At 41.0% G+C, this 27,162-nt stretch overlaps 4 protein-coding genes across 16 annotated transcripts in view; 1 reads left to right on the forward strand and 3 right to left on the reverse strand.

Annotated features, from left to right (window-relative positions):
• sh3pxd2aa (SH3 and PX domains 2Aa) overlaps window positions 1–4,831 on the reverse strand; it is a 76,185-nt gene extending 71,354 nt beyond the window's left edge. The window contains exons 1-2 of one of the 5 annotated variants that reach the window (XM_055508422.1): window positions 4,234–4,821; window positions 437–584 (exon numbers count right to left, since the gene is read on the reverse strand). Coding sequence is in view for 4 of the 5 variants with exons in the window: in XM_029148696.3 (XP_029004529.1) it covers window positions 4,234–4,329 (96 nt within the window). In the remaining variant the exon portion in view is untranslated. Of the gene's footprint in view, window positions 1–436; window positions 585–4,233 lie in introns of all 5 variants that reach the window. The other 4 variants (XM_029148696.3, XM_029148687.3, XM_029148676.3 and 1 more) reach the window with 4 other exon arrangements.
• A 62-nt stretch (window positions 4,832–4,893) lies between these two features.
• stn1 (STN1 subunit of CST complex) lies at window positions 4,894–9,016 on the reverse strand. Of its 3 annotated transcripts, none has more exons than XM_029148781.3 (9): window positions 8,771–9,016; window positions 8,491–8,586; window positions 8,128–8,196; window positions 7,575–7,748; window positions 7,176–7,287; window positions 6,326–6,476; window positions 6,088–6,210; window positions 5,936–6,008; window positions 4,894–5,857 (listed from the first exon to the last, which is right to left on the reverse strand). In XM_029148781.3, exons 1-9 carry the CDS (start codon window positions 8,901–8,903, stop codon window positions 5,700–5,702), a joined length of 1,089 nt encoding a protein of 362 aa, XP_029004614.1. In that variant the 5' UTR covers window positions 8,904–9,016; the 3' UTR covers window positions 4,894–5,699. The 3 variants fall into 3 exon arrangements, with proteins under 3 accessions (XP_029004614.1, XP_029004606.1, XP_029004597.1); XM_029148773.3 differs by having other exon boundaries at window positions 6,088–6,207; window positions 8,128–8,199; XM_029148764.3 differs by having other exon boundaries at window positions 8,128–8,199; window positions 8,771–9,015.
• A 395-nt stretch (window positions 9,017–9,411) lies between these two features.
• Window positions 9,412–24,686, forward strand: slkb (STE20-like kinase b). Of its 2 annotated transcripts, XM_029148723.3 has the most exons (19): window positions 9,412–10,225; window positions 11,276–11,440; window positions 14,171–14,219; window positions 15,170–15,319; window positions 16,005–16,077; window positions 16,165–16,359; window positions 16,526–16,607; window positions 16,837–17,061; window positions 17,421–17,555; window positions 17,730–18,467; window positions 18,560–18,690; window positions 18,857–18,980; window positions 19,916–20,095; window positions 21,107–21,236; window positions 21,652–21,776; window positions 21,960–22,151; window positions 22,310–22,435; window positions 22,535–22,648; window positions 22,755–24,686. In XM_029148723.3, the coding sequence occupies exons 1-19, from the start codon at window positions 10,076–10,078 to the stop codon at window positions 22,899–22,901; spliced, it is 3,231 nt and encodes a 1,076-aa protein (XP_029004556.1). In that variant the 5' UTR covers window positions 9,412–10,075; the 3' UTR covers window positions 22,902–24,686. The 2 variants fall into 2 exon arrangements, with proteins under 2 accessions (XP_029004556.1, XP_029004562.1); XM_029148729.3 differs by lacking the exon at window positions 16,837–17,061 and having other exon boundaries at window positions 9,433–10,225.
• A 1-nt stretch (window position 24,687) lies between these two features.
• The window catches only part of LOC114854327 (collagen alpha-1(XVII) chain-like), a 29,680-nt gene continuing 27,205 nt past the window's right edge, over window positions 24,688–27,162 (reverse strand). For 4 of the 6 annotated variants that reach the window (XM_041068983.1, XM_055508416.1, XM_029148630.3 and 1 more), the window contains exons 41-50: window positions 26,971–27,066; window positions 26,758–26,871; window positions 26,339–26,464; window positions 26,177–26,251; window positions 25,962–26,090; window positions 25,681–25,821; window positions 25,450–25,599; window positions 25,305–25,364; window positions 25,181–25,226; window positions 24,688–25,002 (exon numbers count right to left, since the gene is read on the reverse strand). In XM_041068983.1, the coding sequence (XP_040924917.1) occupies window positions 24,981–25,002; window positions 25,181–25,226; window positions 25,305–25,364; window positions 25,450–25,599; window positions 25,681–25,821; window positions 25,962–26,090; window positions 26,177–26,251; window positions 26,339–26,464; window positions 26,758–26,871; window positions 26,971–27,066 (959 nt within the window). In that variant the 3' untranslated portion in view covers window positions 24,688–24,980. The remainder of the gene's footprint in view (window positions 25,003–25,180; window positions 25,227–25,304; window positions 25,365–25,449; window positions 25,600–25,680; window positions 25,822–25,961; window positions 26,091–26,176; window positions 26,252–26,338; window positions 26,465–26,757; window positions 26,872–26,970; window positions 27,067–27,162) is intronic. The other 2 variants (XM_055508415.1, XM_055508419.1) reach the window with 2 other exon arrangements.

Consider the following 27,162-nt stretch of genomic DNA (forward strand, 5'->3'; position numbering starts at 1 on the left):
TCTCTCAGTCCTCATCCACAGTAACCGTCCTGTGAGTGTTCAGTTTCTGGTCCAACCGTCCTGTGTGTTCTTTTTTCTCTCCTGTATCTTTCAGGCACATGACCGCCCACATCGATACTGGTTCTGCATGAGGGTTCTTCCTCTATAAATATGGAGATTTTTCTCTGTTTATTACAGTTCATTGTAATATTAATAAAACTGAATTGAATTGAATTCAGCAAGACAGCCTGATTCTAACATCTATTTAGGAAAATTTCCCGGACTATTTCATCATAATTTTTGGTTTTTCTCCTTGTCTTTCTCTCTTTCTTTTGTTCACACAGAATTGACCTCATCATCAGACCAGACTAAAAACATTCCACAGAGTATCACTGATTCTAAATGATGTTATCTAAAGTCAACCTGTTGGAAAAAAATGCAGGCTGTGTTTACACACCTCAACATGCTTTTAAGCTTCCTGTAAAGTGGAGGGAGACGGCTGCATTCAAGTGTTTCGCAGGACACCAATAAAATGTCAACAGTCGCGAACAACATCTGCCATGAAAGCAGCTCCCCCCAATACGTGCGTGATGTCCCAATAATACCTGTGAAAAGATGACAACATCCGAATTTGTAAAGCCTGTGATGGGGCGTGAAACACAGATACATGCTCTGCAGTGTTAGAATCAGGACCCAGAGAACTGCGCATCATGCAATTAGCTTTACAGACCACACAACAACGATCAAGGCCTATAAATAAATGCTGCCTCCCAGTATGGGTGAGCACCTGAAAGCAGGGACCCCAGTCACTGAGGTACCATCCTCTGTTTGATACGCCAATAAATATTTGAGCGGGAAACAACTCTCCGAAGACATTTTATTTGGTGCCAAATAACAACGCCGTCTTCCAGTCGGGGCCTTTGCTCCTCACAGGAGTCTGTAAAAAGAGAAATGTTGTTGGACTGGGACTTGCGGGAAATAGAAGCCTAAAGTAAACACAGCCGTGTCCGACCTTACTTTCTCCTTTATCACCTCCTCCTGCAAACATGTGCGAACCGAACCTTCTGGCAGGATAAGCATTTCCAGTTGGTTTCACAAACATTACAAATGAGATTCAATGGGTGACAACGATTGTGTCTTTTTCCTGTTTTCTCCCCACTCTCCCTCCCTCTCTTTGTCTGTTCCCCTCTCACTCTGGCGCTCGTCTCATGAGACACTGTAGCTAGGGAAAGTAGGCCACGCTGGGCCTGGTGAGAGAAAAGAGTCAAAGCATCACAGCTCTGCTCTGAGAAAGTCGCACTTTAACTGTACATATAATAGCCTGGCTGAGATGCTCAAGTATTACGTGGATTCAGCATTAAAACCCTGTCACATTAGCGTCTACATTAGGAACTGCAGACTTTAGTTCACCATGGGTCTGTATATATATATATATATAATATATAGGACTTGTCGCAGGACTTGTATAGGGGTGGTCCCCGGTTCGAATCCCCGTTCGAATCCCCGTTAGGGCGAATAAGCATCCAGTGTGGGTCCTTCGGCAAGACCCTTCAAGCTACCGCCTACCTCATAATGATGAGAGACAATGAACCACATGAGATACCGGCTCAGACGTATATATTTTTATATATAATATATAATACATACATGCATGCATATATACATACAAAATGTCTTTTTATCTCTTCACTAAAAACTCTAATATCTTTCCTGATTCTTCTCGAGTCGCTGCAGGGTGCCTGATCCATACATGCAGTTATGAAGACGGTTTGTTGTCTCTCAGCACAGTCTCAAGAATATGGAGGCGATACTAGAAGACCTACAGACTAAGAGAGGAAGCGCACAAGACAACAGCTGTAGAGCGGCAACGGCCCAGCAGGGGGCCGGTAAATGCTCCCTTGTCCAAGGACGACCAGAAGGATCATAGCGAGAGCAAAATGATCTCTGCAGGCAACTGGTGAGCAGGTTTCTGTCAGACAAAGGATCCGTGAGGGCGCTACGTCCTCTGATACCAGGGCTCACAGCTCAGCACACGGCTTAATGGCCAGAAAACATCAGAATTGGCAATTTAGCAATTGGCACCTACAGTATTGTCTGAAGAGATGACAGATGAAAGCAAAGTCACTCTGAGGACGTGTGTGAGTGTGGAGGCACCATGGCAAACATTAGGCTGTCTAAAATCATCAAGCATGGTGGGCTCTGTGTTATTATAGTGATGGTGTGGAGATAGTCATCCTTGGAGCCAACAGACCGGTGACTGTTATGACGTGCTGGGATGAAATCAAGGATTTAATTTGCTTTTTGCTCTGCTTCTGCCTCATGCTAACCTCTATAGACCAATATCGAATTTCATGCTTCGTGCTGGCTTGATTCAAATGTAAAGATTGGCTTCAAAAGTTTGTGATGTCAGCTCTCATCTGGGAAACTGCTTCAATTCTCAAAGTTTTACTGAGGATCCGAATAGGATTTCCACTTAAGAGTTTATGACGGCCCATCTACAATTTCCGAACACATCTAGCAGGATTCACAGTCTTCATGCCAAACAATATGCTTAGTTAATATAATTTGGTATTTGGGAATATGAACTACCAAAGCACTATATTGATGAAAATGCCTGGAGGAGCGTACTAATCTAAGCCGTTCCAACATCTACTGTTCGAGCCATTATTATTCCTGTTTATGCCGTTCTTACATGGCACGTAAATAGGCTCGTGTTTAATCAAACAAACAAAGTAATTGGCAGAGAGAGCATGGGGGCAGGTAGCACTCCAAGTATGAGCGTAGCCGCTTGGTTTCTAGAGCTGGAGGCAAACTATAATTAAGCTGCCACGCGGAGTCTGCGTCGTGTGCTGTATTTGATGGGAACATGAAGGCGCGATACACACAGACAAAGCAAGAACGGAGGCTGTCAACAGGGGCCTGCAGCTCATGTTTGCCCGAGGTCCTGTACCGTGATGCCTAAACTGTGTCAGTGTATAGAGATCACTTGCACAGGGGGCAGCCCTGTTAAAAATATACAGTATGCACTCAGTATTGTTTGTAGTGATATAATGGGAGTTTCCTTCGGACTGAGTTTTTTTATAAACTGAATAAGAAATTGTAATATGGCTACAGCATCTCCATGAAGGGAAGGTGGTAATTGAATTCTGGCTTTAATTGTGGCCATTTGAGCAAGATCGTGTTCTCCTCATGGTCCTTTATTATGACTTGTTTATGAGCTGGAAATAAGATCTGAACACAAGCCATGAAATACACAGCCCAGACACACACTCACACACAAGTGTGCTATTGACAAACAGGGCCACGGGGGACAAGAATCAGGAAGCCAGTAAAGCTCACTGGAGCCTCTTGTGAGGCGTGTTGTACAAAATGGGCAGAATAGTGACCTACATTCTTACAAAATGATTGATGATGTATGTTGGAAGGGTGGTCACCTTTCAAACTACTCGGCGGCTATTTTCAGGAACAGACTGAGTCCCAGCCTTCAAGTCAACACACGTAAAACTCACATAAAAAAGTGTTTGAGTCTACAAAAACTGACACACAATGTGGCTGAAAGCTCCAGTTGCAAATGTGGCGAAACCAGCTCTTGTCCATTAAGTGATGTTTAAGAGATTTTTTGTCACTGTCAAGACCTGCCGTTTCACAAAGCAGCATTTGTTGAACTTGATTTGACATGAAAAATTAATTGGGTAATATAAGTTGAAAATTCACTTGCATAAACGAAATAATCTACAGTACCATTAAAAAAATGCAGGGTTAAATATGAGGTTTTTCTACATTTCTTGGTTGTTGCATGTTACATGAACTTGATCACTAGGAGACAATAAAGCATCTTCAGTAGTTTAATCACGTTGCCTCCACCACAGCATCACACAGGCGAAGATGCTGGAGCTGATAGGCTCCTAACAGGTTATTTGGTGAGACACAGCTCAGCTATGAAGGTCTATGTCTGCTGGAAGATGATTTGCCATCATGCATTGGTTTCACCTGCTGAACAGCACACAACTGATACAGTGATCTTCCTGTAGCTTAGCTATGGTTCTCATATCAGCTAGTATAGCTAGTATAGGCTGCATTTAGTGGATTGTTGAGCTGCGTTCAGGTGTGTCCTGCTGTGACAATGAACACAGGCCACACACACACACACACACACACACACACATACACACACACACACACATGCTGCTGTGCTGACACAAGGGATAAGGTGGGAATAAGGTGACATGGAAGGAGATGGGGTAAGCAACTCACGTAGTGTTTGGAGGGACTGCGTCTCTTCTCCACGTCCACCACTTTGACGTCCAGCACAGTCCGAAACTGCATCTTGACCCTGCAAAGGCTCTGCATTAAAAGCGACAGGCAGGCTCCAGATAAGCTACGGAGAAATCACAAATTCCCATCGCAGCCGTCAGCCAACAATTCATTGGCCCATTAAGGCATCACGATCTTCCCCTCCGGATGACAGAAATGACCGTCGAATCCGACTGGAAACTTATCAATGGTGCGTTTAAGATCTCTGTCGCCGAGATACGCGCTGTGTTAGATCCGAACAGCGGCGACCGTACGCCGCGTGAGCAGTCCGCGGAGGCGGCCACCGGCGGACTCAGCGCCGACAGAAGGCGGTCACCTTAAAAAGAGAAAAAGTGGAGCGAGTTCCTTTGTGCCTGCTGCGATGACTACAAATGGGGGCATCCGCATACATGGAGGTTGGAGGGGCCGACTCAACGCGAGGGAGCCGGCGAATGCAGCTTCCACCCGCTTCTGCGTTACAGCGAACGCGACGAATTTAGAGAACCGTGGTGGGATGGGCTTCGTGCACGTCCAGCTATCAAGGAAAAAACATTTGGCTGTGCCTTCCGCTCGATATGAATCGTCTTTTGGGGTGACATAATTGTGAACCAACCAATGAAACGCGTTTTCAGTCACTTAGTTTATTTGCTCATTCAGTCGCCCTCCCTTAACTTTTCCTTCTTGCTCAAAATGAAATAAACTGGTAACACAGCTTCATCCTGTTAGTTAATATTCTAGGCCACTAATTATGAAGCCGAGACGAGTTTATTAACTGTCCAATCTCTGAGTCATGAGCCGCTTTCTGGCCGGAGACACAAAACAACTGGAACTACAGACGCAGATGTTTCGCAGACGGCCAATCAGGAGCGGCCTACTCTATATGAAGGAGCCAATTAGCAACCAAACACTGCCCCCCTGTGCACGCGGAGAGAAGAAGAACCGGAAGCAAGATGGAGTAACCCATCTGGGTTTTCTTGTAGCCTAAATCAAACAGCTGAGATTGTCACTGTGGGACATTCAGTGCTTTCAGATAAACAAACGTGTATCCTAGCGCTTTAATTACACACATAAAACTGAAGCTAGGGTTTAAATTAAACGATTGCCCAAGAGCCTCAAGAATCCAGGGGCCCGGCCCAAAAGCTCCTGGGTTATTGTGTGGCAGCATAATGACCACATCATTTAATACTGTATGATAATACGAAAGACTGCGAAAACAAGTAAATGCTCCAAAATTCACTTGAGTTGTCATGGCAATGAAATGAAATGATAATGAAATAATGTAATTAAAAAATTAAATAAAATGGAACATTGCTTTGGGGAAAATTATTTCTCAAGGGCCATTCGATTATACATCCTGCTCTTTAAGTTTACAAACAAATGTCATGATTTACTTCAGCCCTTACATCTTGTAGAACAACTGTTGACTGTTAAAACACAGTGTAATGGGAGTCACTGGTGCTAACAATGTCGCTGCTGCACTCCAGGGATTTGAGGACCAGCTCCAAAGCTGCCCTGCTCACATTGAGGCTGTGTCGCTGTCTGACTGCAGATAGGATGTGCAGGATGTGGCAACCCTTCTCTGCGTCTAGAGACGGAAAAAACAATCAGTAAACGGGGAATGTGGGAATGTTTTCCCACTATGAAAAATGACATTTTCACTTACGCTTCTCTCGCTTTGAGTCTTGACTGATAACGTCTTTGACAGCTAGGAGCAGATCTTTATCCTGCACGGTCACCTATTGAGGAGCAACAGAGTTGATCAGACCCATCCACATCAAAATCCCTGACAATGGCACGGATAGAATTTATCCTCACATCATAGACTTCATCCTGGGACTTGACCCTGCGGTATATGACACCCTCATTTTGTAAATCCTCCAGGACCTTCTTCAGAAGCTGGTGCAGCTGTTGGCATGCAGACAGCCCAGCCACAGGCTGCTAATCAGTAGCAGAGTATCATCAAAGTATCATCAAAGTTCAAATCTGGAATTTATCATTCTCAAACTTGTGTGACATGTGTATTTCACATCATAAAAACATTAGTTAGTGGTACCTGGTCCTCAGGGGCCTTTTGAGGCTGACTGAAAACCAGAGGCTGCAGAAGGTCCTGAATATCGTAGGGTCTGAACCTGGTCACCATCTTTTGCTTAAAAAAATCTTTGATGATATTTGTAGCCTTGCTGAACATACTGACGGAAGAGTCACTGAAAATCAGAGAAAACATAACAAAGTTTCTATTATGTAACAGCTGCTGATGATTGTCAAACAACTCCACTGTGTTCCTCAGCACAGCTTCTTGGAAAGCTGCCTATTGTTTTAGTCTTAGGATCCACAACTTTATTGTTCTGGTCCTGTCACTGCCAATCAATCTTAATTTCAGACGTTCTTAAGACAAGAGGTCTTCAATATAATGTAGGTCTAATTAAAATATAGTGATACATTTACAGTACGTGGAGAACATAGACCTAAAAGTAATGAACTGTGAAATAACACTCATCAGCTGGCAGTTTGCTATTATTGCCCATTACTTTTCAGTGTGTTTTAAACCAATTCCTCATTTTAACTCTTACCAAACACGGCAAATTTATTTAATTATTTATTTACTTTGCATTTTTACTGCTCCTTTTACAAACTCACAATGTGAAGCATCCACTCTAAAAAGTAACATTAAGTAACATGTATATATAATTAACATATACTGTATTATAGATTAATAAGTAATAGCGTGAAAAGTAAAATATCTGTAAAGGTTCGGTGGAGAAAAAAGGGTGCTGCAGGCAACCGTAAGCATTTGTGTGCCTCAGATTTAAAAAAAATAAAAAGAATACTAATAAAACTGGGATCTCATCCCTTGTCTCTACTGTAGGTTTTTGTGTTGCATGTTCAAGAGAGGATATTTGTACCCGGTTGCAGTGGGGTTCAGCTGAATGGTTTTGTTGTAACACTCTCTGTAGAGCCTAGGAACCTCCATCATCCATGCTATCTGCACTGCCATCACTGGGTCGTTTACTTTATCTGGAACCACACACAGATAAGCACGTGATGAATGGTAGAGGATAGAGATGGCATGCTCCGTGAAATGTGTGCTGGGGAAGGTAGAATGTAGGGACATACAATACTGAAAAACGAACTAAAAATTAATGTCTTCGCTACAGTAGGTAAATCAGGAGTTATTACATGTGAACTTTAGCATGTACTTCTCAGTTCTAGTATTACATTGATAAAATAGCAAATTTACAAAACTTGTTGAATTTTAGCTCTAGAGTTAAACAGAGAGTAATAAGGGAACCATCTGCACTCACAGTAGGTCGAGCCCATGATTTCTCTCTGTTGCCTCGATGTTTTCACCCATCCTCTCACTCTGAGCACCTCTCCGATATCCAGACAGCTGCGCTCCTTCTGGGCCTGTCTCAGCTTCCTGAGCTCAGTGACTAGGTTGAAATTTCCATAAGCCTCAACACTGTGCTTCTCCCTCACTGAAGATGACAAAGCAATATAGAATGTTTTCTACAAGTTGTAGTAATTAGATTAATATTAAGAATCTTGGTCCCCACTGTATGTGTTTAGGGTCAACCATTTGATCTTAATAGCTAAAATTTAAAAATCTGACTTTTGAGTTTCATGTTTGTTTTGCAGTCTTCAAGTAAAGAAAAAAAATTCAGTTAATGCAAGTTTGACTAAATAAATAAATTAAATCAAACTTGGCAGTTAGATTTAAATCCACTGCAGTGGAATACAGTGCAACATATAAAAACTATGTCACTGATTAAATATAAATTGCACCTGAGTATGTTTAGAAGAGAACTCTACTGCACTAACAGGGTTTGACATATAATAACGTAAACAAACATTTACCAGAATGGTCTTCCTCTTTGAACGCGTCACTTTTCCAACACAGGCAGTTTATGACACCAGTACCATCATCTACTGTGAACACACAGAAATGCATTCAAAATCAGAAAAAATACTGTTTTTCATTAGGGCCCAATCCATTGGCAGATTAATTGTTTTTATTTAGAACTTATATCATAGTGTGCATGTTTGTAAAATTTGAACAAAAACTGAGGTACTGTCTTTACACATGATATGCAACATTATCAAAGAAGCAATTTACCTATGCCCAGAAATGTTTGAGTACATTACTACAGTACAGACAACACATAGGTTATTGTATAAATATTAAGAAACACAATACTTTTGGTTCACAAAACAGGATACCTCCATAACAAAAGAAGTCATCTCGCTCTCTCTTGTAGACAACTGTCCCAAGTATGTCAACTTTGTTAATTGGGTGCGAGTTGTAGAAATAAATGCCTGTGAGACAAACGATGAGAAAAAATTAAAACAATCCAAAAGCTTCACTTGTCATAGTGTTAGACGTGTCTTATGAATGTCCTCAACGCTACATTTAGTGTTACTTTGAATATGTTTCTACTACTTGATTTATATTTAATTGTTGTTTTTATTGTTTAAGATTTGTGTAAACAGAAATTTCTACCTGGCACTTGTGTGGACTCTGTCATCTGCAGGATGTCTCTGACATACAGTCTAGCAAAGGCAGAAAAGATCGGGTCAAGTCCCCACAGTATAGAAGAGGGCTCCTCCGCTGGACCTATGGCGGATGCCTGCATTTCATAGTGGACAGAGGCGGAGTATCCAACCTCTTCCTTTTCTTTGATTTGTTTTCACGTGCAGGGTAAGCGGTCTTTAGCAAACAAGTACCTTAACTAGCTAGGTAGTTAGCAGAAGTGACGTAAAAAAGCAAAACAAATATTTGTCACGTGACACGATGTAGCTGACAACGAATAATTAAGTTGTTATTTAGTTTTTTTGTAACACGATTGTAAGAACTTAAAAGACGATGCAGTTGCAGAAAATGTATACGCTTGATTTTTTATTTAGTATTACTGGCTTGTTATTTACGGCGCGTCCATGTTTTGCTTTGGTTTATGGTACTTGTAGTTTCATAGACACAAAGGACCCACATTGTTTGGTTTCGTGCTGAAGTTATTTTGACAAATGGATTCTAAAATACTACCGCGAACGTGTAGTAAAGGGAAAACAACACAAATTTTTGTTTTTAATTATGCTGAAATATTGCGTTGAATTGTTTAATCTCCATTGACATTAAATGTGTTGGTTCTTTCGTACAGACGAGGGCAGCAAAACACTGAAGTTGCCCCGAGGCCTGATAAACACGAGGAGCATTAGGAGAAAAAGGCACTGGCGCGCGCTCACGTGAATGCGCATTGACACTAAATCCGCTAGACTCCTAAAGCCGTCCCCACGCCAAGGAAAATATTACTGTTTTTACCGTTTTGTGTTTACGTTAATGTATTGCCTCGTATCTGTTTTTATGCGAAAGGAGACGAGTAAATTATTCAGTGGACTACAACTGTTTGGACGGACGTTCTACGCCTCTTATTGTTGAGGAAAGGCCCCCGCAAGCGTTGTCGGGCCAGCGGTTCGGGAGTTGGAACAGCGACTTTCCGCACTAGCTAGTTGGCTTAAACATAAAGTCGTGTTTCAGACCACACGACACGTTTAATTCAACCATTATTCGTTTTTTCGGTATTAACAATGACCCGTGACGTGCGAAGGAGCTATTCTCTGGACTGGCCAAAACGGTGTCAAAGGCTAAGCTAGGTTTTGATCGTCAGTCTTATGAAAGCTAATGTTACGGGGTTTGTAGCCAATGGGATATTAAAGTAAACTGTTTTTAAAACTTACCCTGTAAACGTACGTTGGCGTTTAAAGTGACTTGCCTTGTAAACCGTTACTGTTGAATGTCCGTGGAGTCAGTATGTCATTTTTTAATTTCCGTAAAATATTTAAATTGGGATCAGAGAAGAGGAAGAAACAGTATGAACATGTGCGAAGAGATGAAAATCCAGAGGAAATATGGGAAATGATCGGTGAACTGGGAGATGGAGCTTTTGGCAAAGTGTTCAAGGTAGGAATCACCTTTTGTTTTGTATTTTATCATATCTGTTTCTAAAGCCAACAGTGTTCTGCCTGCCTCCATACCAATACACCAGTTGTCCGGCAGTGATGGTGTCAAATATAAGTCCTTCCCAAAAGTGACCCAACTTTTGCTTTTTCCATAAACTGGTCACATTCCTCGTCAGAAACATGTAATAATGTGAGTTTTGTTGTTTCAGACCCTACAGGAGAATTTGAGCCATATCCTTCATTTGCATTATTGACAGTAAATCCTCTACCATAGCAGTGGCTCAGATTTGTTCTTTTCTACCAACAGCTATTTTTTGGACAGTTTTCAACCTACCCAAGTTTTATTATGCCATCCTAATCTGCTTGCGCAATAATTCGCCAGGCAGTTTTGCAGAATTTTTACCAGCAAGGCTCGTGTTAAATGTATCTGCTGTCCAGGAAGTGACAAAAGTATACAGACGGACCTTTTTAGGCTTATTCTTCTATAGAGCATGTTACGGTGGTCCTCTTGCTACTGTGACATGCCAGAGACAAACTGAAGGATCTAGAAATAATAAATTGCTGTGTTATGTTGTTGTGTTTTTACAGTCTCTGGGATTGTGGCCATTTCAGCTGCCATGCTTAATAGGACATGTCCTTGCATCGTGTTGATTCATATTGTAGCACAAACTGTCGATTTAAGTAATACATAGATTTTTTTCATAGATTTTTTTTTACCATGCACACATAAAGGTCACAAGGAAGTAGCTGCATCCTTTATCTTAACCTCAACTTCATCCAGCATATCCTGCTTGCAGACAAGCTAAAACAAACTGGTCATTCCCCTTTTTAACAAAAAAATACTTATCAGGACCCTCAGCAGTGCTGAGTGTTCTTTGTTGTCCTAATTGCTATATGAGATGTGGGTGTGAGGTCAAAATAACTTCCAAGTCCTACATAATCATATATAATTTAAGTATCTGAGTCTTTAAACTGAAAATACCAGAAAAGACACTTTTTCTTCTTGTCTTGTTTTATTCCTTCTGTGTCTAATCCTTTTCCTACTCTACAGGCGCAGAACAAACAGACAGGTGTCCTAGCTGCAGCCAAGGTTATTGACACAAAGACAGAGGAGGAGTTGGAAGACTACATGGTGGAGATTGACATCCTGGCCTCGTGTGACCACCAAAATATTGTTAAACTACTTGATGCTTTCTACTACGAGAGTAAACTCTGGGTGAGTAGAAGAAAAGACCTCTTAATGCGTGGAATCGCAAGGTTCTTGGTTCTTCCAAATTCATTTTGAGCTTGTGGTGTCAGCAATAATTGCACAGGTTACTTTTCGGGTAACCGTTTTAGGAAACAAGAAGAAGTGGATTTACTGTAATTTGATGTCAGAAAAAAAGTTCATCTTATTTCTGAAACCCAAACAGAGGCACTAATGACTTTGTAGCTGCATATACATTATTGGAATAGTCAAAATGTGATGGTTTTTGGTCATTTTCTGGACCTGCACAAGTTTTGTACACCAAAATGGGACATCCTGACACAAGCTGTTCAACATGTCCCAGTAAAAAGAGCCCACAGCATCACTGATTTAAAGTGGGTCTCTACACAGATTAGGAAGGACAGTAACACAATGTGGTGGTTTTCATGTTGTGTTGTAATTAGCATGGGGGAAAAAATAACACTGAATGTCGAAACAGACATCTCAGGTTTTTGCATAGCTACAGAAGTTGAGCACAAATTTAACTTTGAGTGGGATGTAGGTAATATGGTTTACATCCCGTAATGGGACCTGCATAGGATTGTGATCTGACAGCAGGTCTGACGGGTGTTCATGTATTGTCTAACCAATAACTGTGCGAATGTTTGTAGTTGATCCAAAGTCTATAAATGTATTTATAGTATTTGTAGTTTAATTAGGATGAAGGCAGCGAACATTTAAAAAGCCAAGCAGAAACTCCAATCAAAGCATGAAACTCAATAAGTCTGCTGGGTTCATGTTGGTTTGGCCACCCCAGTCTTTGATTGGGCTAACTTTAAAATACATGGCCCAATCAATATTCTAACCAGTAGTACATCATCTATATTTCCACTTTTGCAACTGGGGGATGTAGACCTAGTATGGAAATCAGATTTAATAAAACTTCTAAAACACATAGGTAAACTTTGTATTATGATGATAACTATGTTCTAATGATCACAAAAAATGTGTTGTAGCTTGATCTGGTGATAACTATTATGGATTCAGCGTGTGCGCAAATATTTTCTATTTGGTTGTGTAAATTATGTCACAAGCCTTTTCTAATATATGTAAGTTCATTACCTACAGTTGTATTATATATCCAATTTTGAGGCCAAAGTTCAAGGCCAAGTGGCACAAACAAGCAACTTTTTCACCCGTTAATCGTCATACAAGTTGATATAATCCATGTGTTTATTTGGAAATGGCTTTTGTTCTAATTCAGGGGACTTCTTTTGACAGTCATACACACACAAATATTTAGTAATGCAAAACATACATGCAGTGTGGCAAAGGCCATCATGTAACTTCATTCATATCATCATGACTGAACTCATGTGACTCAACACACAAACATCTATAAAGTCTGCCCATGTTTACCTAAGAATTTAATTTCAGTGCATTTCACTGAACTTAGCCCTTTTCCTCCCTATTGTTCTCTGAACAATCATCCCAGCTAAATTGAGGTTGTCTGTTGGATTCTTGTGCTTGGGTCGGCACCTGTTATTTCATACAGGTGGTGAACTTCCGACATTCCCTTGTTGAGATAAAAGACTTCATTCCTTTGTTTACTTTTCTTTTTATACAGCAACAGTTCTCATACACTGTATTCATAGCCAGTGCATTTATCCTTATATGGCTTGAACTTGTCGAATAGATTGTATTCAGTCTCACATCCTCCCTCTCTGGGCCACATGAATGGATTAGAGAAAGTTGTTGGTACATACCTTTTACTTTGTGTGTGTGCATGTGCAATAAACAAGTGGAAGAGGAAGCCACAGCCCTGGCCTGAGGTTCCTCTCTGCCTCCTGCCACTCTTAAGTACTGTGCTGCCACAGTGGGAGCCATTGTACAACAGCAAAGCCACTAAAACAACAGCACGCCTACAGGGAAACTCTGAATGGTGTGCGTGTTGTATAGCCAAGACTTTTCCAAGACTTGAGGCATTGTGTGTGTTGCTTTGTTGCTGAAAGTGGCTGAAAAGCTCAGCTGAATCATGGAATGTGACAGAATCTCAGTGAAAGTTCTATTTTTAAGGAATTGGGCTCATGCAGGTGTTGGTGACATTTTGAATTGCAGAAGTTGACTTTTGCTTCTTCTTTGCATCTTCTTTCACATGGTTGACCAAGTCATCCCCGCATCAAAGTGTGGTTGAGTCAATTCACATCATGTTGTAACACTATCTGTGTGTGGACACTCATAATCAACATGCTATGCCTTCCAACACAATAGCTACCTCTTCTGCCCTAGAAAAGTTTCCATAGATATGCTAATGCCATCTAAAGAATGAGGTCTAAGGTCCATTGTTATAGCTTGCAACTTGCCAGAGGTTGTCTTAAACTCTTTCCATAATCTCTCCCTACTCTGGGCCAATCCTCTTTAGGCAACAGCCATACTGACGGCTTCTAAATGCCGTTAAGGGCTCAGTGTTTCATTCACACAGGTTGCACTATTCCCATTGTCAAATTGCCTTAGCCAAGTTAGCTGTAGGGTAGTTGAGTAAATGTTACCACCACCTAGATAAATGGAGCAAAGTGTCTGAACATGACAACATTAGAGAGCCGTACAATAGATTCCAACAAGTGCGTGCACATGTGTACACATCGCACAGGTGTCACTGCTCTAGCTCTCCTAAACAATGTATTGAAGACTGACATCAACAAATGCCTCTCTTGCAAATACTGTATATTCTAAAAACACTCTGCTTCCTCTCATTGGTAGATCCTCATCGAGTTTTGTGCAGGAGGAGCTGTGGATGCTGTCATGCTTGGTGAGTCAGCACTTCTTCTTTTAACACCGATTAAATTAACATAATAAACAACACCGTTAAAATCTAGTTTAAGACATCAAAGGGCCTCCACAGACACCATCAGTACACAAAATGCACACCGCTCAAAAGAATAAAAGGAACACTCAAAAAAATGAAGGGAACACTTAAACAACACAATGTAACTCCAAGTCAATCACTCTTCTGTAAAATCAAACTGCCTCCTATGAAGCAACACTGTCAATCAATTTCACATGCTGTTGTGCAAATGGAATAGACAACAGGTAGAAATTATAGGCAATTTGCAACACACCCCCAATAAAGGTGTTGTTCTGCAGGTGGTGACCACAGACCACTTCTCAGTTCCTGCTTTCTGGCCGATGTTTTGGTGACTTTTAAATGCTGGCGGTGTTTTCAATCTATTGTTAGCATGAGATAGAGTGTCCTACCCACAAAAGTGGCTCAGGTAGTGCAGCTCATCTAGAATGGCACATCAATGGGAGCTGTGGCAAGGAGGTTTGCTGTGTCTGTCAGTGTAGTCTCCAGAGCATCTTGGCTCTACCAGGAGACAGGCCAGTACATCAGGGGACGTGTGGGAGGCCGTAAAAGGGCAACAACCCAGCAGCAGGGCAGCTACCTCCGCCTTTGTGCAAGGAAGAACAGAAGGAGCACTGCCAGAACACTTTAATTTTGAGTGTGACTCCAAATACAGGGCTCCATTGGTTTATAAATTTGATTTCCATTGATAATTGTTTTGTGATTTTGTTGTCAGCACATTCAACTATGAAAACAACAAAGTATTTAATAAGAATATTTCATCTCATTCATATCTAGGATGTGTTATTTTAGTTTTTCGTTTATTTTTTTTAAACAGTGTAGCTTACCCCTCTAGTTGCATTAGTGTATTCCTGAATGAAGAATGCTAAGCATGACCTTCACCATTCTTTATTCAGAGTTGGAGCGAGCTTTAACAGAGCCTCAGATCCGAGTGGTGTGTAAGCAGACTCTGCAAGCCCTCATTTACCTCCATGACAACAAAATCATCCACAGAGACCTGAAGGCTGGCAACATCCTGCTCACACTGGATGGTGATGTCAAGCTGGGTAAGATATATAGCTGTTATTAGCTGTCAACCCCATGCACTGTGTTTTATTTTAATACATATTTCACAATTTAATCTTATTATCTGAACAAAGCACAAATTGTTCATGTATCCTTATCAGTGTTTATTTCCCCCATTCCCCAGCATTTTTAAGAGGTGCTAAAGGTGCTGTCTTTAACAGCTGTTAAAGCTATTCATTGCAGTTTATACCCTTTATGTCACACCATAATTGCAGACGCGAACATGTCTGACCTAGTGACCCTTAAGCTCAACAGCAGTTGTTTCTTCCTGCTGCTCACTGTGTACACAAACAGTTGCTGTGTTCTTTCCAATACAACAACTCTGTTATAATGTCTCTGTTTATAAATGAGGTCACAGTGGGTCATATTGAAGTGTTTTGGCCACAGTATTTTAAATCAACGAGCAGCATCCTCTGCAGATGAAGTTATGCAGATTACTTGGAGGGGTTTGAGTTACTGCTTGTAGATGGAGCAGGCTCAGAAAAACACAACAAGCATTTTGTCCATTGACACAATACACAACGTGCCTTCACTTGCACGAGCAGCCATGCTGCCAGTCAGACAGTCCAGTTTTTTTTAAAACAAAATTTTTGGTGATTTAATTTACATATTATAAGATCCGTAGCATTCCACATGGTAATTCTAGAGTTTCTTCACATCTTCCAGCTGACTTTGGCGTGTCTGCAAAAAACACAAAAACGTTGCAGAGGAGAGACTCTTTTATTGGAACACCTTACTGGTGAGTGTAATGTATTACATTACTCTATATTATTGTAAAATGCATACCATGTCAATGAACCCCGCACCTCCTCTTGTTTTCATGCAGGATGGCACCTGAGGTGGTGATGTGTGAGACTTCCAAGGATCGTCCATACGACTACAAGGCAGATATCTGGTCTCTCGGCGTCACTTTAATTGAGCTGGCACAAGTTGAGCCGCCCAATCACGAGATGAACCCCATGAGAGTCCTGCTGAAAATAGCTAAGTCTGATCCTCCTACTCTGATGCAGCCATCACGCTGGTGAGTCGAAGCATTAAACTCAGGTGTCCATTCATTGAGAGGATCTAGATATGTTTAGTTTATGATTGTCAATAGCTGTAGTCTAGCTTTGTATGATTCTAGTGGGCATGGCATGTACGCCTGTCTTTAAGAAACAGTAGATGATGTTACCACTTCCATCCTTTAGGTCCCCAGAGTTCAGCGATTTCTTAAAGCGTTGTTTGGACAAGAATGTAGACAACAGATGGAGTGCTGCACAACTTCTACAGGTATCACACAAATGCTGCACTCTTAACTCTCTTTAAATTAAGTATTAACCCTCATTCATCATCCGATACACATGTACCAGCTGCCACTCACAATGTAAGCAGGAGAGTCCTAAACAGCATCTGTGTAGCTGCTCGTGTCAAGTCCTGAACCATGTGTCCTGGCAGGGCTGACGCTCATCCCTCAGCACTTGAGCTGACGTCAGCTGAGCAGGCTTTTCTTTTTCCGCAGGGTTTAATGTGCTCGGCCAAATCAGAGCCACTTAGTTACATAGAAGCAGAGCGGGGCACACTAAGGATATACAGTGCAGTGCTGCGAAGATTATTAAGTGAATCTTCAATGGGTTTGAAAATACAGAACAGCAGTCTGCCACCAGTGAAGGTTTTGGTATCAAAGAAGCTGCATATTTTGAGACCAGCTATTGAATATGTGCAGGAGATTTCGAAGTTAAAGAAGGTGAGATTGGCAAAGGTGATGTGTAGTGTTCTAGTTGAAATATGTACCTATTTATTTCTCTGATATGTTTTGAAAGAGTTAGAAATATAAAGAGAGAGAACCATAAGAATGCAGGAATATTTACAGTATTGACTTGTGTAGTACTGTTCAGGGTATATTTGTTGCACAGACAAAGTAGTCTGTTACACTGTCTCTCAGTCTGTGGGATTATTTGTCTGTAGAATCTGGATTTTTCTGCCTGTTCATTTTAAAATGCTTTTATTACAGTCTAATAGACTTTGAGTTTCCTACAGTGAATTTGTCACAATTTTACAATAAAATTTTAACGTGTTCATGTTTATTACTTGTTTTGTGCACAGCATTCCTTTGTGTCCAGTGTGAAAGACAACAAGCCACTGAGGGATCTTATAGCCGAGGCAAAGGCAGAGGTTACAGAGGAGATAGAAGATCAGAAAGAGGAAGAAGAGGAGGAAGAGACAGCAGAAGCCCACCTGGTGTGTAAACACATCCTCAAATCAATGTCCTCAGCTAAGAGAGAGCTCGTAATACTTATACTTGTGGTTTTGCAGTTTTTTTACAGTGTAATTTTCTTGGTTTTGTTTCCTGAGTGGTCAATTCATTAGTGTTGAGTGACAACAGCATCACTGTTGTTTTTGCCTCTGCTTCAGGGCCATAAACGCGCCCCATCTGATGTCAGCATTGCCAGTTCAGAGGATGAAAAGATCCCCCTGTCCCCCTCTATCCTGGAGTCAGTCCCTGAGAAGGGTGAGGCCATTATTCCCTTAGCTTTGCCCCATGAGGTTCCCCTTGGGAATGTGTTGGATTCTAGCTTTGTGGAAGAACCTGCCACCCCTGGAGACAAAGCTTCAAACACACCAGATGGAAAAGGAGCGGTAGAAACAAAGTATCCAGATGAAGGAGGAGATGCTTCCACACCAGAACCAGAGACTGTACCAGAAGTGCCTGCTAAGGAAGTACAGCAACTAGAAACTGCTGCTGAGAATGAAAAAGAAGTGGACACAGCTGAGCTTTCAGCCATTGAACAGACAGAGAGCATAGGGGTCACAGAAACTCCTCAGGAAGAAAAAGTGGCTGCTGTGGAGGAACCAAACCCTGCATTGGCGGAGGAAGGCGAGGAGAGCCCCTATCAACATCTGAAAGTGGTACTAACACTACCGGACCATGACAAAGCTGTCCCAGTGGAGGAGAATGGCAAAGAACCTGCAGAGGAGGATAAAATAAATACAGAAGATGAAAAGAAAGTGCCAGACAAAGCTAAGGATGACAAGGAAAGAGATTCAGACTCTGGCAGGGGCTCTGTGGCAGATAACAGCAGTGTAGACTTGAACCTGTCCATCTCAAGCTTCCTCTCCAAAACTAAAGAACCTGGATCTGTTTCCATACAGGTAAGAATATTCAGACTCAAGAACAGCTTTGTTTGTGTAATAATGCAAATAATAATAATAATAATAATAAATACATAATCTCTTTCTTCCAGGACACTAAGCGCCAGAAAAAAACACTAAAAAAGACCCGCAAATTCATTGTGGATGGTGTAGAAGTCAGTGTGACTACATCAAAGATCATCACTGACAATGATACCAAGAATGAGGAAATGAGATTCCTGAGGTATATTTCATTTTACATGTGTCAGTTTCATGCAAATAAAATGGAAATGAGTTGCCTACAAACCTTGGTGCACAGTTGTAATTAAGCTCCTTTTTCATCAAACCTGTTGGCTTTTCGTTGAACTGAACACTGCCACCTTCTTTTTGGCCTGCTTCCCCCTCCACAGACGCCAAGAGCTGAGGGAGCTGCGTCTGCTGCAGAAGGAGGAGCAGAGAGCTCAGCAGCAGCTCAGCAACAAGCTTCAGCAGCAGAAAGAACAGATCTACCGCCGCTTCGAACAGGAGACCACAGTACGTTTCCAAACACTGTTCTCTGAACTATTCTAAGGCATCCAACAGAGCTCTGACAGATGACCTGTAAACCCAATCTGCCCAGTGATATTTTAAACTGTTATAATATCAAAGCTGCCAAGCAAGTCTAAACACAATCTCTAGCCTCACATTTCCCTGAACTTAATTTTAACCTTTAAACTGAACCTACGCTTCTACCAGAGGATGTGCCATTTAAAAAGAAATTCTAATGTCCTTTCTCAAAGGTCCCACATAATACACAAGCACATGCATATTGTAAATAGCTGTTTTGTGTTTCATACTGTTCTTAGTGGTGGCGTCTTTCATTTATTAAAAAACACTGTTCTGCTTGTCTTTGCTTTTGACTGCCTTGCACCTGAAGACTCATTGAAACACTTTGTTTTAGCCTTGTAACTTATGCTTTGTGGGAATCTGGTTCAAAAAGGTTCTGCTAAACTTAAAATTAATATAAATATCTATGGATGGATAAATCTTTAAAAACAGTACATTATCTAACTGTAAAGGGTGTCAAAAATTAGCTTTACCTGCTGTCAGATTACATAGACCAGTTGCCATATAGGTTCTCCCATAACCACCTGGCTCAGTTTTTGGCTCAGAAATTGGCTGTTCTATCCTGAGTTGGACTTAGAAAAATTAGATTTTTTATTTCCCCCTAAATACGCAGAGATTCAGATTATGTGGTTTTTGAGGTCAAGGGTAAAGGTAACACAAAAAGAAGAATTCATGAGCTGAATATGCAGGCTATAAAAATCATTCAAACCTATGCTAGCTTATTTGTGCATCACACTGAAGGTTGCGTCCTGACTTAGGTTTGCATGGCTGATTCTGCACCGAGCTCCAAGAGTCACCAAGCTTTTTCTTACTTTAACAACATTTTCTGTCAGTCATATAACTTAACTCTTTGCTTCATATAGAGTAAGAAGCGTCAGTATGACCAGGAGGTAGAGAACCTGGAGCGGCAGCAGAAGCAAACCATCGAGAAGCTAGAGCAGGAACACACCAACCGTCTCCGGGATGAGGCCAAACGCATCAAAGCCGAGCAGGACAAAGAGCTGTCCAAGTACCAGAACATGCTGAAGAACCGCAAGAAAGAGGTTAGTACATGAATCTCCCTGCTGCCTTTCCTCAAAGGTATTTTACCCACACTTCAGGACAAGGGGATAGCTTGTAAAGTTTCTATTAATAGCAGGCCATTCTGATACTTGGATGCACACACGTCTGTCTAATCTGTCTCATAAGCATTTACATAACCACCATCTGGCTGCAAAGGGGCTAAATCAGGCTGCGCTGCCACTTCTCATTAATTTTCTTATAGACTTAATCAATCCACAGATTTCTCTTCCTTTATTTCGTTTTTTTTTTGGCTGCACTCACATGGGACAGGCAGGAGGACATTCCTTCTAAAAAGAATATGACAAATGCTTTCATGAAATTTATTAAAGAGAATATTGTCTGTGCGCAACCAGAGGAAGTAATAAGGGTTCGGCTTGCAGTGGACTTTAGACTTTGGTGCACACTATCTATTCTTCACAGCTCAAAAATACACAAAGCTAGTTCAAAAACACGTGCGCACAGTGTTTAGTGCAGTGTGTAGGGTACTGTGATCCACAGGGAGTGGCCCATGTTAAGATACAGTCCTTACAGTTGTCCTCGTGTAGCCTGTGCAACGCTCCCGTACAGAATGTAAGTGGAGTCCGATCATGACTCATTAGGCTCATCTTACGCTCTCTCCTCTGTAGACATTTCAGATTTTGAAATGGTCTGGTTCCTGGAGTGACCTCAGCCAAGTAGGGCAGATACTGTAAATGAGATTGACATGTAGCTGGATCAGGCAGTTTTAACTGTCTGGGTCACCAGCTCAAGCAGCGTTTAGCTTCGTGGTAAACTTGGCAGAAATCCCACAGGCCATCAAAACACATACATGCATATGCTAAATTGGCCCGCTGTCCCTAATATGTAGATGCAGCATAGAATGCTTCAGTAATTATGTTAAAGGCTAATCTAAATTGACACTGGCTATTGAGGAATCGAGATCCTTAAATGTGAAAAAATGATTAAATTCTTTATTACAGATTCTAAAGTAATATGTGCTATTCTTTAACTAGGAGCAAGAGTTTCTTCAAAAGCAGCAGCAGGACCTGGACAGCGCTTTGAAGAAGATTATCCAACAACACAAACACGAGCTCTCAACCATTGAGAGAGACTGCCTCAACCACAAGCAGCAGCTTCTCAGAGGTGCAATAATAATGTTTCCATTGTCTCAATCAAGTGAAACGTTGATTGGGGTTAGCTTTGTAGGAACTTTGTAGGTATTGTTTTCCATATTCTACCTGTGTCTCTGTGGGGATATCCAGCTTCCTCCAAAGACCTGTAATTACTGTGTCCCATTCAGAGCCAGCAGGAGGCTCTCGGGCCACATTCCTGAAGCCCTTTCTTACGCAACGTTTGCACTGCCTGGGCTTTAATCCTATGCTTATAATGCTGAGGAGGAAAAGCTTCTCACTGGAGGTTGTATATGTGCTTTGAAAGAGCATTTATGGAGAATAGAATAAGAGATCAAAGATCAAAGTCTGAAAAGCTATAAAATCACACAATATGGACGAAATTGATGGATTAACCTGCCTTTTTGTTTTTTTCTGTCTACCTGCAGCCAGGGAGGCTGCCATGTGGGAGCTGGAAGAGCGTCATCTGCAGGAGAAACACCAGCTATTTAAACAGCAGCTCAAAGACCAGTACTTCATGCAGAGGCACCAGCTGCTTAAGAGGCATGAGAAGGTACATGGCAGATGGAAAAACTTCCTCTGTTGTTAAACTGTCATATAATCATGTTAAACTTAAGTTTAGTTTATTATGATTCTTTTCATTATTGGTTTTAAGAAACTGAATGTTTTTGCAAATTGAGTGTGTTCTAATATCTCCCACCGCCAACCACCATTTGCTGACATTTGTGCTATGCAGGAGATGGAGCAGATGCAGCGTTACAACCAGCGTCTCATCGAGGAGATGAAGAACAAACAGACGCAGGAGAGAGCCAGGCTGCCCAAGATTCAGCGCAGTGAAGCCAAGACTCGCATGGCCATGTTCAAAAAGAGTCTCCGTATCACTGGAGCCGTCATCACTCCTGAGCAGGAGAGGGAGAAGGTCAAACAGGTGGGAAATATACAGAGAAGTGAAATCATGTGGGGAGACGGAGAGAGAGGGAGGGACAGAGATAGAGAGATTTGAATGTCTAATTTTTAATAATCTTTCTTTTAAATTGCAATTTTTAATTGTACATTTGTAAAAATTTATTTGTGTCGCTTCTTAAGTTTGCAGCTCAGGAAGAGAAGAGACAGAAGAACGAGAGGCTTCACCAGCATCAAAAACATGAAAACCAGATGAGAGACCTACAGCTGCAATGTGACACCAACGTCCGAGAGCTTCAGCAGCTGCAGGTAATCATCTGACATGACTTTTAAAGTGTATAATCTAAAAATTAAGGATAAGTTTCTACACGTCCTGTGGGCAGATATAAGTGTGTCTGTGTGTTTCAGAATGAAAAGTGCCACCTGCTGATCGAACATGAGACCCAGAAGCTGAAAGAGCTGGATGAGGAGCACAGCCTGGAGCTGAAGGAATGGAGAGAGAAACTACGACCTAGGAAGAAGGTATTTATGACACATACACAAATACCACTTATCCTGTATGTATGTATTAATGGGGTAATAGTTAACACTATAAGACTTATGTTGATGTCATTATATGTCGTTCCAGGCCCTGGAGGAAGAGTTTGCCAGGAAGCTGCAGGAACAGGAAGTGTTCTTCAAGATGAGTGGCGAGTCGGAGTGCCTTAACCCATCCACCCAGAGCCGCATCTCTAAATTTTACCCAATCCCCAGTGTCCACTCCACTGGTTTCTAGGAATTACCTGCATGCACAGCCTTTACATGGACATAAGCACAGACACACACACACTAATGATAAATATGAGACTGAACCTGCTCTGCCTTGCTATCGTCCTTTTGTTTTTTATCAATGATCTTTGTAATTCAGTCTACACTTGCTCTGTATGACTGTGTTTGTGCTCAAACAGTCATAGTTTGACACTATTCTTGTTGTTTTGAAGGAAAAATATGAAGGACACTTACAGTTTTAGTGTTTGGGCCATGACTTATAACCTAACACTACCAGTACTCTAAAGCTCTGTCCAACAGTCCTTAGTGACTAAATTAGTTTGATATATTTTCCAGTGCCTGTAATATTGTTTTTGGCTTCTCACCAATGTTTACTGCTCAGCATTCATCTCATGTTTAGACTTTTGCACTAAGGATTTTATACCACTAAGATTGGTTCTATATTTGATAGCAGTTGTGTCATTTAGAGTGGTTCATAAAATAGAATGTATTCCTGCAAAAGAAGGCAGCACCTTGAAGGAATAATGACGACAGGAAATGTTTTTTTGTAATAAAACACAACTGTCTGTAGGTGGTATTTTTTAAATCATTAAGTATTCAAAAAAACATTTATAGTGCATGATTTGAATGCAACATGTAGTAACCTTTAGCAGCATATCGTTTTAGGATTTTTTGTTGTTGTTTTTCTTCAGGATGCCTTGTGGTCTCAGGCAGGTTAAACCTTGAGACTGTATTTAGCAGTAAATGGTGCAAACCATTGGTTCATTGGTTGCGTACAGCAAAGAAGTTGTGGACGAGGGATCACTGATAGATGGATCACTGTGGTGACGATTGGACAAGCAGTTAGTTTTGTAAATTTAGATAACACCACCCTTGGCGAGCTACAGTTATGCATCTAGTAGTGTGTGCTCTTCAGGGATGAAAATAGAATGCAGTTCTTGCAGCCTCAGTCTCCAAACATTGTATAGCATTTGAAAGAGCTGCAGAATCCTTTTAGTGTCATGAAACTGACTCAGCTTAAAACCGCTTTCAGTTTATCTATTTAAACAAAAATCACATAATTGCAGTTTTTGTGTTTACGCTGTATTTAGTCATATGCCTATGTGTATGTAGATTTTCTGTTTTATTAAATGATAGTACTGTTTTCATTGTTACACTAGATAATAGCCTTAATTATTTCAGGAACAGATATACTGTAAACGTTTTATGAAGCCTTCAAAGACATAGACTCTTGGTGTTATGAAGCACAGTAATGCTTTTTTTTAATGCATAGTAATTCAAAGAAAGAAACAGAAAATAAGCTTATAGCATTTTCACCTTAGGCTGATTTTGAATGATGCTAAAGCGGTGTAGTACTTGATAGACCTGACTGGTTTAGGTCATTGTGAATTCCGATTTATTCCGGTTTACTTTGTCATCTCATTTTCTGTATGATTGGATTTAAGGTCTGTCAAATGTGTTTAATACCTGAGGTGTTAAATGCATTTATCATTCTGAAGAAGTGCTGTGCACCTTGGCAACACGTTCTAATAGCTATTTATATGAAATGCCACATGATTAGTGCTGTAATTTATTTGCTTGACTTAAGAGTAAAAACACAAAAGCGGTTCGGTCAGTTCTAGTCTTGTCAGCTAGATTATGTGAAACAAATTGATTAAATTGTTGTGATGAAATGACTGAAAAATATCGTTCATATTAAAATCATTATACATAAAAAAACAATTGTATAGTTTTTAGGATAGCTGTGTAATGTAGATTTAACATTTTCTGTAAATAAACAGTTTCCACTTAACTAACTTTTTGTTTAGTGCTTTATTTGAGTCATTGAGTTTTACATGAAAACACTTAGCATTCTAAACTTTCTTGATAAAAAGGTCACTTAAACAACTCATAATTGTGTCTTGTAGTCCGCTCATCGCAGTTTACAGACAAAATACAGGCTTGACATGAAACATAAATGGGAATATAAAAATACTTTTACAAATTTATGAAGAGAAACAGACAAAATCCACACGCAGCACAGTTTCATTGAGGTCCATTTGTTTAGCTGCTTGGCGTTCAAACGCCAGCATTCCACTTTCTTCTTTTAGTTATCACTGGGTTTTCTCCTGAAAAACAAGAGGTTTCAGAAGTAAGAGCCAGAGGATCTGTTCTTTTTTTTCAAATAATAGCCTGTGTAAACTTAAAACATTTCTATTATAAACTCAAACTTATAAACTTATAAACTTTAGATGTGTTTGCATTACAAAATTAAGCGTTTTTTAAATATCATCTCATCTCTGTCACCTTTTTGACCTTTTTTGTCTTTCAGGTCCTTGAATGCCTCTTTCACCTGTTTCAGGAGCGAAACATTAGAATTTGTCACTACAAACTACTGACAGAAAAAGCCATGAGTTCAACTTTTGCCTACCTTGCTCTCCTTTTGCCCCTTGCAGACCTGATAGGCCCGGTGGTACTCCAATGCCACGTGCTGTAAAATATCAGATAAGGTAAGAAATGTGTCAACTAGTAACCTATAAGTTGTATTTTAACTTATCGTATCACTTGAAACTCACATTTGATGTATTCCAGCAGATCTGTGGCATTTCCATGAGAGCCCAACCATCGGTCACGTCCTGGACGTCCTGGAGGGCCAGGTCGTCCTGGACGTCCACGCAAAACTGTATTGTTGTAGTCCTTCACCATGTCATGCAGCACACCATGAGCTGAAAATTTGCAATTAGCCAAGTCCTTATAGTGTAGCTATAGTTAACTTTAATTTGTAAGGTATTGTTTTTTCAACTCACTCCTGACATATTCCTGTAGCTCTGCTTTAAGAGGCTCCCTGTTGGCATGCTCAGCATATGAAATCATTCCACGAATTGGACCAGGGGGACCTTCAGGTCCAGGAGGACCGGGTGGACCAGGAGGACCTCTGAAGGTAGCACCTTTTGGAAGACAACGGAGTACATAGATGTGAAGAAGAAATGAGGTGACAAAAAGATGAAAGGAGCATCAAAACAAACAAATAAATTAAACAAATAATCCTAATGGATTGATTAATTTATATTTTTTCTCTCATGCTTACTTTGCAGGTAGTCACGAATGTCTGCACTGATGTAATTTGCAAATCCTGGTGGCCCAGGGGGTCCAGGGGGTCCAGGGAGTCCTGGCAGACCAGGAGGTCCCTGAGGCCCCACAAGTGTTTGATATGGAGCTAGGGCAAGGTAATTAATTTATTACATTTGCTAAAGCATCTGTTCTTTACATGAATACAGAAAATCTCATTATTATGCATCTTACTTGATAACACATTTCCAGGAAGTCCAGGTGCACCAGGAGGCCCAGGAGGTCCTGGGACACCTGCTCCCCCTCTCTCTAGTAACGCACAAAACCCACAGCAATCACACCCATATTCTTTTTTATTTTATTTTCATAAAGGTCGGGTGAGATTATAACACTAACCATTAATGAGGCCAAGGACATGCTCAGCCACCTCATGGGTATTTAATATGTAGCTGCCAATGCCTGGGGTGCCAGGAGGTCCTGGTGGGCCTGGAGGACCAGCAACATATCTTCTCACATCGTCTCCTGAAAAATACAGTAAAGATCACTTCTAGATCATTTTTATGTTGTCGAATCTTTTTGTTGCCAGTTATTAACAAAGGCATCATGTGTTCACATTACTTGTTGTTTACTGTCACCTGTGAGAGAATGACCACAAAGGCCAATAATTCAATCTGATCCTTTCTATCAACATGAATAATACAAACTCTGTGAGAGAAGCATTAGTGTTGTTTGTTATGCTAATACATGTGTGCGTTTAATGATCTGTAATATGTGACATTTGTGTTAACCCAAAAAAAGTGTACAGTAATACTTACTCTGAATGTAAGCGATGACTCGGTTGGCCACATCATCCACTACCCCATCATCTGCAGACCCTGGAGGGCCAGGAGGGCCAGGGGGTCCAGCCAAATAGTCCCTGACCCCATCACCTGTACAAAGCATTTTTAACTCAAGTAGAGCTCTGTGTTTCATCCATATGCAGTGTTATGAATGTCAGCAATGCAAATAAATACTGGTGCATAACCTACTCTGGAGATAATCTGCAATGTACTGTCCCACGTCAGTTGTTCCAGGTGGACCAGGGGGCCCTGGTGGGCCTGGGGGACCTGGACTGAACAAACCACCTGCCATGATAGTGTAAACATATTTTAAACACAAAGAACTATACTATAGAGAACAACTCAGGGAACACTGTCTAAAGCATTTATTGTTATAAGGTC

This window comes from Betta splendens, chromosome 1, assembly GCF_900634795.4.
Source record: "Betta splendens chromosome 1, fBetSpl5.4, whole genome shotgun sequence".
NCBI classification, from domain to species: Eukaryota; Metazoa; Chordata; class Actinopteri; order Anabantiformes; family Osphronemidae; genus Betta; species Betta splendens.

Coding starts and splice junctions, on each gene's coding strand:
- stn1 (XM_029148764.3), bottom strand. CDS start 8,903: ATGCAGGCATCCGCCATAGGTCCAGCGGAGGAGCCCTCTTCTATACTG. Junction 8,200..8,490: donor TGACTTCTTTTGTTATGGAG/GTATCCTGTTTT, acceptor GTGTGTTCACAG/TAGATGATGGTACTGGTGTC. Junction 6,211..6,325: donor AAAAGGCCCCTGAGGACCAG/GTACCACTAACT, acceptor GCTACTGATTAG/CAGCCTGTGGCTGGGCTGTC.
- slkb (XM_029148723.3), top strand. CDS start 10,076: ATGTCATTTTTTAATTTCCGTAAAATATTTAAATTGGGATCAGAGAAG. Junction 17,062..17,420: donor AGATTTCGAAGTTAAAGAAG/GTGAGATTGGCA, acceptor TTTTGTGCACAG/CATTCCTTTGTGTCCAGTGT. Junction 21,777..21,959: donor TGCTTAAGAGGCATGAGAAG/GTACATGGCAGA, acceptor TGTGCTATGCAG/GAGATGGAGCAGATGCAGCG.